Source organism: Bos mutus, chromosome 3 (assembly GCF_027580195.1).
Source record: "Bos mutus isolate GX-2022 chromosome 3, NWIPB_WYAK_1.1, whole genome shotgun sequence".
Taxonomy (NCBI): domain Eukaryota; kingdom Metazoa; phylum Chordata; class Mammalia; order Artiodactyla; family Bovidae; genus Bos; species Bos mutus.
The window spans coordinates 45,219,397-45,236,053 of NC_091619.1; the positions used below are offsets into that span (position 1 = coordinate 45,219,397).

Consider the following 16,657-nt stretch of genomic DNA (forward strand, 5'->3'; position numbering starts at 1 on the left):
TAAACTAGATTTGTAAGGGAATTTGTCTAGTTCACTTGTTGAATTTATTGGCATTACTGATGCCTACAATACTATCTATTGACATATAGAGAGGTAATCTAAAATATCGGTTTTTTAAACTAGATTTATAAAGGAAACTCTCTATTTCATTTGTTGAATTTATTGGCATTACTGATGCCTGTAATACTGTCTTATTTTCCTATAACAAGGATCTATAGATCACGGTACAGGATCTATAGTAATACCGCCACTTCCACTACTGCTACCAGTAATTTATGTTTTCTTTTTCTTAAATGGCACCCCACTCCAGTACTCTTGCCTGGAGAATCCCACGGACGTAGGAGGCTGGTAGGCTGCAGTCCATGGTGTCACTAAGGGTCAGACACGACTGAGCGACTTCACTTTCACTTTTCACTTTCATGCATTGGAGAAGGAAATGGCACCCCACTCCATTACTCTTGCCTGGAGAATCCCATGGACACAGGAGCCTGGTAGGCTGCAGTCCATGGGGTCGCTAAGGGTCGGACATGACTGAGTGACTTCACTCTCACTTTTCTTTCTCGAAAGGAATTTCAAACCATTATTTTTTTTAATATTTTTAAGCTCATAGAGCCAACAAAGGTAGATAAGAGATAAGTATCTAATATAGGTACAAAACTATTTCCCCCCACGCACTTCTTGGAGGTGATGTGGGGAATATTTCTATATTTTCTTCTATATTCCAAGGAAATACAATTTTGTTATGTTTTCATTTTCACTCAGTCAGAAATATCCTATGAATCATGTGCTGTACAGAATTATGGAAATTTCTAAATATTTGGTAATTTACTAGATTTCTTACTGTTTTTTATTTCTAGTTAAATCCCAGGATAATGAGACACAGCTTTCTATCATTTGAAATTTACTGTAAGTTATTTTAAAATCATGTTGAATATCCTATATTGGCTTAAAAAGTTATTCTTCAGTTACTGCATGTTTTATAAATGTAAGTTAAGCCGAGCCAACAGCACTGTTCAAATCTTCTATGTATATTTTAAGATTGATTTGTCTTCTTGATTACTATGAACAATATTAAAATGCCCAGTTTTAAATTTAAAATTGTAGATTTCTCTTTTTGTCATTTTTAAAATGTTCTTGAACTGTTATTACTAATATACAGATTAAGGAACGTTATGTTTTCCAATATATTGACCCTTTTGACACTAAGAAATATGTCTTTTTATATCAATACAACTGATACTCCTTGTCTTGAATTCCAATTCATCTGATGTCAATACAATTACACAAACTTTCCTGTGCTTACTATCTGCATGAAATATTTTCCAATCTGTATCTCTGTACTTTAACATGACTTCAGCAGTAGACAGTGTAGTTAGGTAGTACTTTTTAATCCACTATGACTTTGTCTTTTAATTGAACTTCTTAGACCACTAATATCCAAAAAATATATATAAGTCACATACTTTTAAGTTTCTAGTAACCGTACGGAGAAGTTAAAGAAAGTGAAATTAACTTTGATATATATTTTAACTCAATATATCTGAAATATTCCTGTGAAAGTGAAGTGTTAGTCACTCAGTCATGTTTGACTCTTTGCAACCCCATGGACTATAGCCCACCAGGCTTCTCTCCTCTGTCCATGGAATTCTCCAGGCAAGAACACTGGATTGATTCGCCATTTCCTTCTCCAGGGGATCTTGCCGACCCAGGGATCGAACCTGGGTCTCTTGCATTGCAGGCAGATTCTTTACAATCTGAGCCACCATATCAACATATAATCAGTAGTTTTAAAATTTTTTGAGATGTTTTACATCCTTATTTTTTCAGTACTACGTCTTTGAAGCACACACCCATTCACTTATCAATTAAGAGTAGTCACATTTTGCATGCTCTACAGCCTTATATAACCAATGGTTACTATGAGACTATGTTAGTTCAGCCAATTTACATTTAGAGATTTATGACTGGGTTTAACATCTACCCATTAATTTTCTAACTGTCCAGTGTTTTGTTGTTCTGCTCTTGCAATATTTGACAGTATTCCATTTTAATTCCTCTATGGGTTTTTCATTTTAAACAGTGTCTCTGAGGTATGATTCACGTAAAATAAGCTTCATATAAAGCTACAATCGTCTGACAAGTTTTGACATATGCTTACATCTATGAAACCTTCAGCATAAAAGAATATACATATCCATCATCTCCAAATTCCTTATGTCCTTTACAATCCCCTCCTCCCCTTCCCTGCCCCCGCCCCATGCCCTTTGCTTTGTTGTTGTTTAGTTGCTAAGTTGGGTCTTACTCTGTTGCAACACCACAGACCGTAGCCCATCAGACTCCTCTGTCCTTGGGATTTCCCAAGCAAGAATACTGGAGTAGGTTGCCACTTCATTCTCCAGGGGATCTTCTCAACCCAGGAATGGAACCCACACCTCCTGTATTGGCAGGCGGGTTCTTTACCACTGAGCCACTAGGGAAGCTCATAGAACAATAGGTCACTCTATATGGCTGAGCAGCATTTCACTGTATTCATGAAATTCAATGCCAAAAGAGTCATTCATTTATCCATTCATCACTGATGGACCCTTGGGTTGTTCTAGGCTTTAGATATTACAAATAAAACTACTATAAACATTTACATGTGTGATGAGTATATGCTATCATTTTTCTTGGGTTAAGTACCTAGGAAACAAAGTTGGATCATACTGTAAATGTTTAACGTTTTTAAGAAACTGCCAACCTGTTTTCCAAAATAGTTCTAAATTTTACATTCCCATCAACAGTATATGAGTGTTACAGTACCCTCACATCTTTTTCAACACTTAGTATGGTCATTCTTTAAAATATTAGCTGTTGTAGAGACAGGCAATGTTGTCTCACTTTAATTTTTATTCTGGATAAAAATCCTTTATCAACTGCATGCTTTGTAAAGATGTCTGCCACTCTATGGCTTGTCTTTTCATTCTCTTAACTGTATTTTGAATAATGTTAAGTTTTTAAAACTGATCAAATCCCATTTGTTCTCTCATAGACCATGCTTTTGGGGTCAAATTAACAACTAAACAAAACATAGATCCAACAAGTTTGCTGCTGCTGTTGCTGTTGGCAGCATATGGATATCCTACTGTTATACAACTCTGCTGAAAAATCTATTTTTTCCCTCTACTGAACTGCCTTTGTACCTTTGTCAAAAACCGGTTGTCCATAATTGTGTGGCTTTTTTCTTGGACTCTCTATTCTGTTCTACTCATCTATGTACCTTTACGTTAATATAATATTGTTTTGATTACTTTAGGGTTTACAATAACTTCAAAACAGGAGTCAGTCCTCCGAATTTGTACTAGCTTTTAACTATGCATCTTTGTTGAAGCTTCAATACGCTGGTCACCTGATGTCTAGAACCTACTGATTAGAAAAGATTCTGATGCTGGCAAGGACTGAGGGCAGAAGAAGGGAGCGACAAGAGGATGAGACAGTTGGATGGCATCACCGACTCAATGGACATGAGTTTGAGCAAACTCTGGGAGCTGGTGAAGGACAGGGATGCCTGGAGTAATGCAGTCCACGGGGTCGCAAAGAGGCTGACATGACTTAGTGACTGAACAACAAAATGTTTCTTTTTTCTTATCCTACCTGGCATTTTTCTTCAGATTTTAGACATTTTCAGTTATTAATGCTTCAATTATAGACATATTTGGCAACATTCTCTTCATTCCCTCTCTGAAAACTCCAAGGACACATACGTTAGACTGCCTGATCATCCAAAGACATACTTTTATTCTCTCTGGAAACTGAATACTTTCTGTCAATCTGTACTCAAGTTCACTAACCTTTCTTCAGTTGTCTCCAAACTTCTGTTAGTCTCAATCAGTGAATTTTCCATTCCAAATATGGTGTGAATATTGTATTTTTCAGTTACAGCATTTCTATATACTTTCTTTATAGCTTTCTCAACACATTCTTCCATGTTTATTCTTTCAATATTTTCTTTTACAGCTTTAAAAATACTTATAGTCTCTGTCTGCAAATTCCAGTATTTAGGTCATTTTGAGGTCTATTCTTATTGAATGGTTCTTTACATGATTTTAACATTTGATGTAGGTAGGATATTGTGGATAATTGTGGGAAGACTGAATCATGTTGTCTCCCTTAGGGGATACTGTTTTATTTAGGCAGGCAATTAAATTACTGGTGAATTCTTCACGTCTTGTCAGACTGGACTATCACAGTCCCTTAGTCTTATGATTGTCACTTACTATTAGTATTAGTGTATGATCCTTTCTCTGAAAGCCTGAGCATTCTGCAGCCTAAACAGAATGTGTGAGGTAATCCACAAGATGTATACATTCTAACTTCCCAGAACTCCAATGTCTCAGAGCACTGTACAATCTATGGAATCACCATTCTAACTCTCAGCCCCACAGTAGGTCATTCCTGACAGACCATGAGTGTGTTAACCTGCACATATGCAGTCCAGTCATTATTCAAAATTCTGATTTTGAATCCCTACACTGAATTCTGCCCTCTGACCTATGCCCAAACCCTTGGACGAATTCCTTTTTCAGGATCCTCCTCCATAAATTCCAAATAGCTCAGAAGCTCTGAATACCAATCTTATTCTCTTCAGCACAGTGAAACCTTCATGCTCTGCTTGGGTTCTACCTCCATGTGCTACAACAGTAGGGTACCTCAAAGGAGAAAAGCCAAACTATGAGGTTCATTTCACATGTTTCCTTTATCTCAAGGATCACCATCCTATACTATTTACTCATCAATTCCAGACAACAGCTGTCCTACATATTTTACTCTATTTTATAGTTTTCCATTTTGAGGAAAGAAGGAAAGGCTGCTACCAGTAGTCTGTCACAGCCCTACAAATCAGTTTTTAAAACATTTCCATTATCCATCATTAAATGTAGTTTCAAAAAAATGAAACTGGCAGAGATACAGACATCTGAGCTTGTTTGTTCAATTATTTGCACATGGTACCCTGACTTTCAAAATCATGGCCTAGTAATTTTGTTTTGTAATTGTGACATGGAAAACTCAGTAATGACAATGTGAAGAAAATTCATCGTATCATTATTATAACTATATTTGGAGAATACTTCATTGTAATTTGTATTTAACTTGCAGGGTCCGTGTGTGTGCACTGAGGTGTACATATACATGGGTGTGGTTATCTAAAGAAAATCAAAATGCTTTCATTCCTTTACAATCTTTACATTGCCCAATTTGATTCCTCAAACAAGTAATTTAGGAAAGGGTTTAGTAAAAAGAAACCTTGGTTAAGGTAAATAACATAAAATGTACAGTTATAAAGCAAACTAATTCATTCATCATCAGATTCAAATTTGGTCCAGTGGCCAAAAATCTAAGATCTAAATATTGGTCCACATATTTACAGACAGACAATACAATCAACCAATTATTTCAAACATATAAAGTTTAAATACCCCGTGAAGATTAAACAAATCTTACATTTTCAAGTAAATAAAGGAAGTCAATCCAAAGAATTAAAATACTGTTACAGCAAAGAAACATATTGAAACCACATAAAAAAGACAACTATGCAACTGAATCTTGTCCTTGGGGCTGTAGGATTTGTGGGACTGAGAAGAAACACTTACAGTAAAAATATTTTATGACAAAGAAACATGAAAGCTAAACACGAAAGTACAAAAGTGAGAGTGAGGAAACTTGTAAATGAAAGAAAAAAAAGGTTACATTTGTCATTAAAAAAAAAAAAGCTATAAGATTTAATTACTTGACCACAAGACACCCACTTCAGTTTTTTTTTCCACTTGATACATATCTACTGTAGCAAAATTTCCTCTAAAATGTTTCAACACAAAGCATTTAAAAACAAAGGCTACTCTGGTAAAGCACACCAAACTTGTAACATTCTGCCCTGCAAAATGGCAAATAATGAGACTGTTAGGAGAGTAACACTTACCTGTAACCACCATGCTGGTCATGTTAGAGTTTGGACTACTGAGAACACTGCCTGAGAGTAGTTCGTCAGATCCTCTCTATAAAAACAAGAACAAATTAGTGTAAGACCCCTTTAAATTTAAAAATGTTAATCTGAAAGTCACTTCTCTGTAACTTTTCAAATAGTGTCACTGAAAAATGTCAGGTGTTACACTACTGGGAATAAAAAAAAATTTAATTCCTGAAACAATAAGTTAACTCCACTCTCCTATCCGTAACTTCCTTTCTCACAAAGCCAACAGTAGGTCCTTCCTTCCATTAACCCAAGTCCAAAAGGCAATAAATAGGAAAAATGACCAGGTTTCATAATTAAAAGCTTTGGAAAACTACATCAATTTTTTAATAAGCAAATACCAAAGCAGTTGAACTTTCTCACAGACACTCCGAATCCTTCAACCTCATATCCTTTACTCATCCAGATAACTCAGGTCTTCAGAAAATGAGAACTTCACACTAATGATCTGGACAACTCATCTTCATAATCATTGAAATTAAACAGGTGTATGTTTCAATGGCTAGAACACTGTAAGCAAAGGCAAAATCTATGGAATGAGAAATTTCTTTCTGCCAATGTAAGAAGAGACAATCATGTTTTCAAATCCTTTAAAGAAAAATCACATGAATCGTATGTTCATATGTTCTTAGAACTACACAATTTGTTCAAACCAAGCAATGTTGTTTCAGCTGTTTTTAAGTGTACATACGTAATGTGCGTACTTACAAAAGTACATATGAGCACACTAATATTTAAAACAGCTAAATCAACTGTTTTGCCTATTTGAAGTATGTGTATACTTACATACATTGGTAAGCAATATTTAAAGTAACTAAATCAATACTAGCTGATTTAGACAAACAGTACGAAGTTGAATGCAACTACCAAAATGGAAAAAAAATATACAAAGGAGATAATTTATCAGAGCATTTCAGAAAGTCCAAAACAATTCTAATTAACCATAAACTTCATGCTAATCAGTGTTAAACTCATTCTTTAATAAGCTGTATTACAATATAAAAATGATAAATATTCGTATGTCATTGTCCTCATTGTTTTAAAATCGAACTATTTATTAACATCAAGCTCAGAGAAATACAAGAAGAAAAATAAAAACACAGTATCAAGTCACATTTACATCATCTTAAATTTTTTAATCAAGATATGGAAGATACAGCATGGCACTGTTTTATAAGGACATGACATACAGAATTAGATACTTAAGAGATCCTTAAATTGTGGTCCCTAGAGCAATATAAAAAACCTGGAAATTTCCTTAGCGAAATATGTTCTCAGATCCATCCTAGACCTACTGAAGAAAACAATGGAGACAGGATCCAACAACCTAAGTTCCTTAACAAGCCCTCCAGGTGCTTCTAATGAATGCTAAAGTTTAAGAACTGCTAATAAACATTACTGGTTAACTATCAACAACAAAAATGTTTCCTAGTTTGTTTTCTTTTTAATTTTTTTAGAACACTTGTTAAATTTAAAATAAAATTGAGAAGGAACAGATTTCTCATATACTCCCTGCCACCACACATGCACAGCCTCCTCCATTATCAGCATCCTCCACCAGACTGGTGCATTTATTACCAAAGATTATTAATGTATCATAATCACCCAAAGTCCAGTTTAATACTTTAATTAAGGTTTAATACTGTACATTCAGTGGGTCTGGACAAATGTGTAGTAACATATATCCATCTTTTAACATTATTTTTACTACCCCCAAAATCCTCTGTGCTCTGGCTATTCTCATCCAAACTCCTTCCAACCTCCTGAATTTTGTTGTCTCCATAGTTTTGCCTTTTTCAGAATACAGGTGGAATCTTACAGTATGCAGCATTCTCAATTGGCTTCTTCCATTTAGTAATCTGCATTTATGCTACCAGGTACCCCCATGCCTTTTCATCGCTTGAAAATTCATTTTGTTTTACTGCTGATAAATACCACATTGTTATGTACCACAGTTTACTAATCCATTCACCTACTGAAGTAGGACATCTTGATTGATTTCATGTCTTGGCAATTATGAATAAAGCTGCTGTTAAGATCCATGTGCAGGTTTCTGTGTATACGTAAGTTTTCAACACCTTTGAATAAATATCAAGAAGTTATGGGATCACATAGTACAAGTATGTTCAGCTTTGTAAAAACAACTAATTTGTTTTCCAAAGTGGCTATATAATTCTGCATTCCCACCAGGAATCTATGAGATTTCCTGACACTCAATATCATCCCCGGCCTTTACGGGTGCCAGTGTTTTAACTATTCTGAAACAGTATTTTGGCTATTCTGATAGTGTAGCAGTATTTCACTGTTGTTTCCATTTGCATTTACTTTATGACATATGATGTGGAGCATCTTTTCATATGTGTATCTGCCATCTGTATATCTTCTTTGGTGAGGTGTCAAATTTTTTGGTCCACTTTCTAATCAGGTTGCTTTCTTACTGCTGAGTTTGAAAGTTCTGGGTATTTTAGATAATAGCCCTTTGCCCCGTGTATTATTTGCAAGTATTTTCTCCAAGTCTGTGGCCTGTCTTCTAGATACATTTCACAGACAAAAAAATTACTGATTTTAATCAAGTCCAGCTAATCAATTATTTCTTTCTTGGGTTATGTCTTTGGTGTTGTACCTGAAAAGATACCTTTGTACCTAATTATCGAGATTTTTCTCCCACATTATTTTCTAAAAGTTTTATAGTTTAGCATTTTATATTTAGGTCTATGATCCACCTTGAGTTAATTTTTGTGAAAAGTTTAACGTCTGTCTCAATTCATTCTTTTGCACATGGATTTCAGTTGTTCCACTAGCACCTGTCAGAAAGACTATCTTTGCTCCACTGTTTTGCCTTTGCCTCTTTGTCAAAAATAGGTTTGACTATATTTATAGGGGGCTCTATGCTGGGCTCTCTATTCTGTTTCACGAAAACCAGGCTGCCTTGATTACTGTAGCTTCATATTAAATCTTGAAGTTGAGTAGTATCAGTCCTCCAACTTTGTTATTCTCCTTCAATACTGTGTTGGCTATTCTGGAGTTTTTGCTTCTCCATATAAACTTCATAATCAATATGTTGATACCCATATAATACCTTGCTGGAATTTTGACTGGGATTGCACTGACTCTATAGATCATTTTGGGAAGAAGCGACACCTGACAATATTGAGTATTTCTATACATGAATATGGACTTCCCAGGTGATGCAAGTGGTAAAGAATCCACCTGCCAATACAGGAGATGTAAGAGATGCAGGTTCAATCCCTGGATTGGGAAGATCCCCTGGAGGAGGAAATGGCAACCCACTCCAGTATTTCTTACTTGGAAGATTCCACGAAGAGAGGAATCTACCTGCTGAACACCATGAGAGCACAAACTCACACAATCAATAAAAATACAAAATAAATTTAACAATGACACACAAAAGAGGATCAATAAAATCAAGCTTTTGATTTTTCAAAAAGACAACAAAAGAGACAAAACAAAAAAAGATAGCTACTTATACCTCATTAATCCATGCACATAAGAATAAAAGCTCAGGGAAAAAACTGAAAGCAACCAGATGAAAAAAACTTAGCTCAGTGAATAATCTCATGGAGCATAATGATACCATTTTCTTACAGTTGCAGGACTTTTATGAAAAATAAACTTCTAGGCTATTTATGCCACTATGTTCTTCATTTGCATTTTGTTACAGTGGCTTAGACTTTACACTAACATATACATATCCCTACCGCACAATTGCACTCATCTCACACGCTAGTAAAGTAATGCTCAAAATTCTCTAAGCCAGGCTTCAGCAATACGTGAACCATGAACTTCCAGATGTTCAAGCTGGTTTTAGAAAAGGCAGAGGAACAAGAGACCAAATTGCCAACATCCGCTGGATCATGGAAAAAGCAAGAGAGTTCCAGAAAAACATCTATTTCTGCTTTATTGACTATGCCAAAACCTTTGACTGTGTGGATCACAAGAAACTGTGGAAAGTTCTGAAAGGGATGGGAATACCAGACCACCTGACCTGCCTCTTGAGAAACCTATATGCAGGTCAGGAAGCAACAGTTAGACCTGGACATGGAACAACAGACTGGTTCCAAATAGGAAAAGGAGTACATCAAGGCTGTATACTGTCACCCTGCTTCTTTAACTTCTATGCAGAGTACATCATGAGAAACGTTGGGCTAGAAGAAGCACAAGCTGGAATCAAGATTGCAGGGAGAAATATCAATAACCTCAGATATGCAGATGACACCACCCTTATGGCAGAAAGTGAAGAAGAACTAAAAAGCCTCTTGATGAAGGTTAAAGAGGAGAGTGAAAAAGTTGGCTTAAAACTCAACTTTCAAAAAATGAAGATCTGGTCCCATCACTTCATGGGAAATAGATGGGGAAACAGTGGAAACAGTGTCAGACTTTATTTTTGGGGGCTCCAAAATCACTGCAGATGGTGACTGCAGCCCTGAAATTAAAAAACGCTTACTCCTTGGAAGAAAAGTTATGACCAACCTAGATAGCATATTGAAAAGCAGAGACATTACTTTGCCAACAAAGGTCCGTCTAGTCAAGGGTATGGTTTTTCCTGTGGTCGTGTATGGATGTGAGAGTTGGACTGTGAAGAAAGCTGAGTGCCGAAGAATTGCTGCTTTTGAACTGTGATGTTGGAGAAGACTCTTGAGAGTCCCATGGACTGCAAGGAGATCCAACCAGTCCATTCTGAAGGAGATCAGCCCTGGGTGTTCTTTGGAAGGAATGATGCTAAAGCTGGAACTCCAGTACTTTGGCCACCTCATGCGAAGAGCTGACTCACTGAAAAGACTCTGATGCTGGGAGGGATTGGTGGCAGGAGGAGAAGGGGACGACAGAGGATGAGATGGCTGGATGGCATCACGGACTCGATAGACGTGAGTCTGAGTGAACTCCGGGAGTTGGTGATGGACAGGGAGGCCTGGCGCGCTGCGATTCATGGGGTCACAAAGATTCGGACACGACTGAGCGACTAAACTGAACTGAACTGATACATACCCCTGTAATACGGGTAATAGAAAAAAAAGACACTGCATATTTCAACTGACTAGCTCTATATAAGCAAAAAGAAATAAAATTGGATCCCCACCTAATACAGTGTAGTAACTAAAATATTTTTTGATGAATTAGAGACAAACAGAATAGATAAGACTTTAAAATTTTTCAGCAGAAAATATCTTTTTATCTATGAGTGTAAGTCACAAAAGTGGATCACATACTATGTAATGAATACCTCAATAAGTTTCAAAAATAAGAAATTGTACAGATCGTAATATTTGATCAAACGTGATATTTTAATGAAAGTAAGAGAAGAGAAAAACAGAACAAAATCTAATTGTTATTTATTCAGATAAGATTTTGGAACAGTTTTTAAAAATTTGAGCCAAAAAATGACTCTCCACCTCACAGAGTAATAACAAACTTTGAAAGACAAGTTACTTATAAAATAAGCAGCAAGAGATTAGTTTTCAGTACATGAAATGAAAATTACCCTTAATCTTGATCACAGTTTAAAAAAAAAAAGAAAAGAAAAAAAATTAATACTAGACATATATGCCATCTCACTTCTCAGACTAGCAAAATTCCAAGCATTTCAATATGCTGGGCAGGCTATGGGGAACTGAGGAATCTGCATTCTAACCAGCAGTATAAAGAAATGAGAAGATTTTCCATATATAGCAATGAAGTGATTTCCAGGGTATATTTACCTTCTAGGATATGTTTAACATTATGTTAAAAAGTCAAGATATTAAACCCTGTGTATTCTGTGCTATCTTTTCTCTAAGATGCTAGGAGGGAGCATGCAGAAAAAACTCACATTTGCTCCTATTAAATAAAAGAATAAACCAAAAATTAATGAAAGTAGAAACCCTTTGTAAGGGAATACAATAAGCAAAGTAGAATGAACAGGAGTAGAAGACATGTATGAATGTAGCTTGTTTTGCAACTCTGGAAAATTTATTCAAAGTGAAAAACTATTCCCTAAAAATGAAAATCAAAATGTAACAAACAAATCTAACTATTAGGGTGATGGCAGAACCACACACAAAATTATTTCAATAAACTTTAAAAAAACCCTGTAATTGTATTGGTCTAACCAAAAAATTCGTTTTTAAGTAAAAATAAAAGACACATTTTTCATTTTACCAAGAACTTTACTGAACACATTCACTGTTTTGTTCCACTATTTTCTGCCATTTTTCAGGCATAACTTCATAATTCTATAACTAAAAACTTGTTTTGAGTAAAGAACTGTTCCAGGTGCTTTTTACAGTCTTCTAGGGAATTGAAATCTTTTCCATTAGGTGAATTTTGTAAAGACCAAAATAAATGGAAATCCAAAGGTGCAATATCTGGTGAATACAGCTGATGAATCAGAACTTTGCAGATAAGTTGTAATAGTTTTTTTTTTTTTTTGGGGGGGGGGGCCTGGTCATCAAATAAACATGCGGTACTGCATTATCCTGATAGAAGATTATGCATTTTCTGTTGAATAAATCCACACACTTTTTATTGGGTGCTCCTTTCAGTTGGTCTAATTGGTAGCAATATTTATTGAAATTAATCATTTGGTTCCCCAGAGGGAGCTCTTATTAGATAACTGCTTTCCAATCCCACCATATATACAACATCACTTTCTTTGGATGAAGACTGGTGTTTGGCTGGTGGTACTTCAACTCTCTTGTCCCACAATCTCTTCCATTCCACCTGATTGTACAGTATCCACTTTTCACTGCTTGTCACAGTTTGTTTTAAAAACAGAAACGTTTTCGCTATGTCCAAGTAGAGAACAGCATCAAGAAGGTTTTTTTCATTTATGTAGAACCCAGACATCAAAACAATTAACATAACCAAGCTGGTGCCACCCATTTTCAAGGCTTGATCTGACTATTTTGAGTATGTCAGCTATCTCCCACATGGTGTAATATCAACTGTTCTCAATGAATGTCTCAATTTGATCACTATGGACTTCAACTGGTCTACCCAACCTACTCATCCAGCAAAAAATCCCCAGCATGAAAACTTCGATTAACCACTTTTGACACATTTGACCAGGCACAGCACCTTCTCCATATACTACACAAGTCCTTTTTTGTGTTTCAGTTGCATTTTACCTTCCTTGAAATAATAAAGCATAATATGCCGAAAATGTTGCTTTCCCTTCCATCCTCAACTGTAAAATGGCTGCACAAAAATTCACCAATTTTAATAAGTTTTTTTAAAAATGCATGCTGATATGACAGCTGTCACAATACAATCTAACAAAATTGTTTCAAGTGAACAAAGTTAAAAAAAAACAACTACCAAAATTGTTTCAACTGAAGTTAATACAAAGATAACTAAGCAATACTAGAGTCATCTTATGGAAAAAAACAAATGAACCTGTTGGCAAACCCAATACTATACATTTTTCATGAAATACACTTTGAGGACAAAAATAATTGCAAAACAAATCTTAAAATTGTATTATATTACAAAAAATATACTACAATGTTAGCACTGATGTTGCTTTTTAAAGAAATATATATGCAATTATGTTAACATTAGCAAGAATTTTCAACCTACAAGAGATACCAACAAAAAAATTGGAAAAGGAAACACAGTAAAATTATGTACGAATTGGAAATGAACACAGATATATATGTCTTATTTTATTAGCTTTCTCAAGTGAAAAAATTTGGAAACAGTAACAAACCTAAAAGACATTGGCACCTTTGCACCCACATTATTATTGTCTCTAAATACCAGGTCCCACTAAAGGACCCATGATTTCCAGCTAACTAAAATTTTGGAGAAAAAAATAATACTTTAGGTAAATAGCAAAACTAGTGATATTATGAGCTGCTGATGGCGCAAGATGAGAAAATTCAAACATTTTTAAAGAAATGATCACTGCAATAAGACTAAATGTAAAAATCTTTGCCTTCAAAATAACACTTTCATCAACAATAAAGAATTCACGTTGTACTGGAGTTTAGGCTAGAGTTAGCAGCTCATAAGGAAAATTTTTAGCAAAAATCTCTCCTGTTTTTCTTTTAATAAGGGTGTTTTGGTAAAACCAAATATTTGAGAGGAAAAGTTCTTCTGAATAGAAAAATACTAAGTAACATATGCAGGAGAAGAGTATCACCACTTTTGCAATACCCAGTGGAATTATGCAATTATTAGCTACTAAAACCCACTAGTACAGACAGATGATGGAGCACTCTATACTGGATGCATCAAGCAGAGAACACCTGAACCTACTAATAAATGTCAACATCACAAAAAGATAACTAGGCATGTTCCTTCTAGGGTGATACATTAGAAATTACACCGTACATTTACAAAGTATTCTTGCTGAAAATTAAACTTGAATCTGATCAAGTCTTATTACCTAACTACAAGTACACAAGAGATAAAGGATATGAGGAATAGAAAAAAATGACAACATAGAGGTAAAATCAGCAAAAGCATAATTTTCAAAAAATTGTACAGAATAGATGACCCAGTTTCTCTAACAGAAAATCAATAAAGGGGGAGAGGAAAAAAAAAAACAAAAACTGTCCTATTAATAGACTTGCTTGTATGCATGCTATGTCGCTTCAGTTGTGTCTGACTCTTTTCCACCCTATGAACTGTAGCCCGCCAGGCTCCTCTGTCCATGAGGATTCTCCAAGCAAGAATACTGGAGTGGGTTGTCATGCCCCTCCAGCAGGGATACAGACCTTAAAGTACCAAATCAGTAAGCTGACTTTCCTTGATCCCTGATTTAAAAAGAAAATACACAAGATTTCTTTAAAGTGATCAGGAAATTGATTGCTACTGTTGGAGATTACATGGCATTGGGAAATTATTTTAGGGACTTCCATAGTTCTAACAGTGGATAAGACCCCACCTGCTAATGTAGGGCACACCGGTTTGATCCCTGGTCCGGGAAGATTCCACATGCAGAAGAGGAACTGAGTGTATGCGCCAGAACAACTGAGCCCATTATAGAGTCCCTGCTCCACAACAAGAGAGGCCACCACAATGAGAAGCCCGCGCACCGCAACTAGAGAAAGCCTAAGGCAGCAACGAAAACCCAGAGTAACCAGAAAGAAGTAACTTGAAAAAATTATTTTAGTGGTGGGGTGGGTTGGGCAAAGTAAGTGAAAGTAATTAAGTGATACAAACTTCCAGTTATAAGTTACTGGGATGTAATGCACAGCATGGGGAATGTAATAATAATATTGTAATAATTTTATATGGTCACAAATGACTACTAGATTTACAGTGACCAATTTGTAATATGTATAAATGTTGAATCATTATGTTGTACTCCTAAATCATAATATAGTATGTCAACTACACTTAAACAACAACAAAAAATTCTTTAAAATTTTATTATGTATAAAAATATCTTCAAGAGACTGTATCTGTTAGAGATACACATTGAAATATTTAGGAATGATATAAAATCATCGCTAAGATTTGCTTTAATATTCTTCCAAAGGAAGGCAAAGAAGTGTACTATTATACCATTCACCCCACTTTTGTACATTTTGAAGCTTTCACAAAGCTTAAAAAAGTGAAAAAGGTAAAAGACACTGATGGAAGAAATTGAAGAAGATGCAAATGGAAAGATATTCTTTCCCTTTATGATCATGGATGCTCATGGATTGGAAGTATACTGTTAAAATGCCCATACAACTCAGAGCAATCTACAGATTCAATGCAATCATCAAAATTCCAATCACATTTTTCATAAAATAGAAAAAAAAATCCTAAAGTCTATACGAAACAACAAAAAATCCTTAAGAACCAAAGCAATCTTGAGAAAGAACAAAAGTGGAGGCAGCACACCTCTTGGTCTTAAACTGTAACATAAAGAGTAACTCAAAACAGTACAATATGGGCATAAAAGCAGACTATTATAGATTAATTGTACTGAGTTCAGAAATAATCCATGGTCAATCAGTTTACACAGAAGGAGCCAACATACACAGTGGAGAAAAAACAGTCTCTTCAAAATGATGCTGAGAAACCTGGACAGTCTCATGCAGAAGAAAGAAACTGGACCACCATCTTTCATCACACATAAAAATTAACTCAAAATATATTAAAAATTTGAACATAAGGGCTGAAACTATAAAACTCCCAGAAAAAACGTAAGTAGTAAGCTCCTTGAAATCAATCTTAGCAGTGACTTTTTGGATTTGACACCAAAAGCAAAGGCAACAAAAGCAAAAGTAATTAGGACTATGTCAAACTTTAGCTTCTGTAGGGTGAAGAAAACCATCAACAAGATGGATAGAAGGAAAAATCTGCACATCATACGTGAAATGTCAATATCAAAAATATACAAGAAACTCATAGAACTCAGAAAAAATAAACATTAAAGATTAAAAATAAACATTAAAGATTAAAGAATGGGCAGAGGACATAAATTGACATACAAATGACCAATAGGTACACGAAAAGGTACTCAATCATGAATCAGTGAAATGCCAATCAAAATCACAATGAAGTATCACCTCACACCTGTTAGGTGGATGGATGCTATCAAAAAGAAATAACAAGCACTGGCAGGGATTTGAAGAAATGGGAACACTTGCGCAATGACGATGGAAATGTAAACTGATGTACCCACTAAGGAAAACACTATGCAAGTTTCTCAAA

General features: G+C 35.3%; 1 protein-coding gene across 4 annotated transcripts in view; it reads right to left on the bottom strand.

Annotated features, from left to right (window-relative positions):
* PTBP2 (polypyrimidine tract binding protein 2) overlaps window positions 1-16,657 on the bottom strand; it is an 85,745-nt gene that overhangs the window by 52,602 nt on the left and 16,486 nt on the right. For all 4 annotated transcript variants that reach the window (XM_070367629.1, XM_070367628.1, XM_070367627.1 and 1 more), the window contains exon 3: window positions 5,957-6,032. In XM_070367629.1, the coding sequence (XP_070223730.1) occupies window positions 5,957-6,032 (76 nt within the window). The remainder of the gene's footprint in view (window positions 1-5,956; window positions 6,033-16,657) is intronic.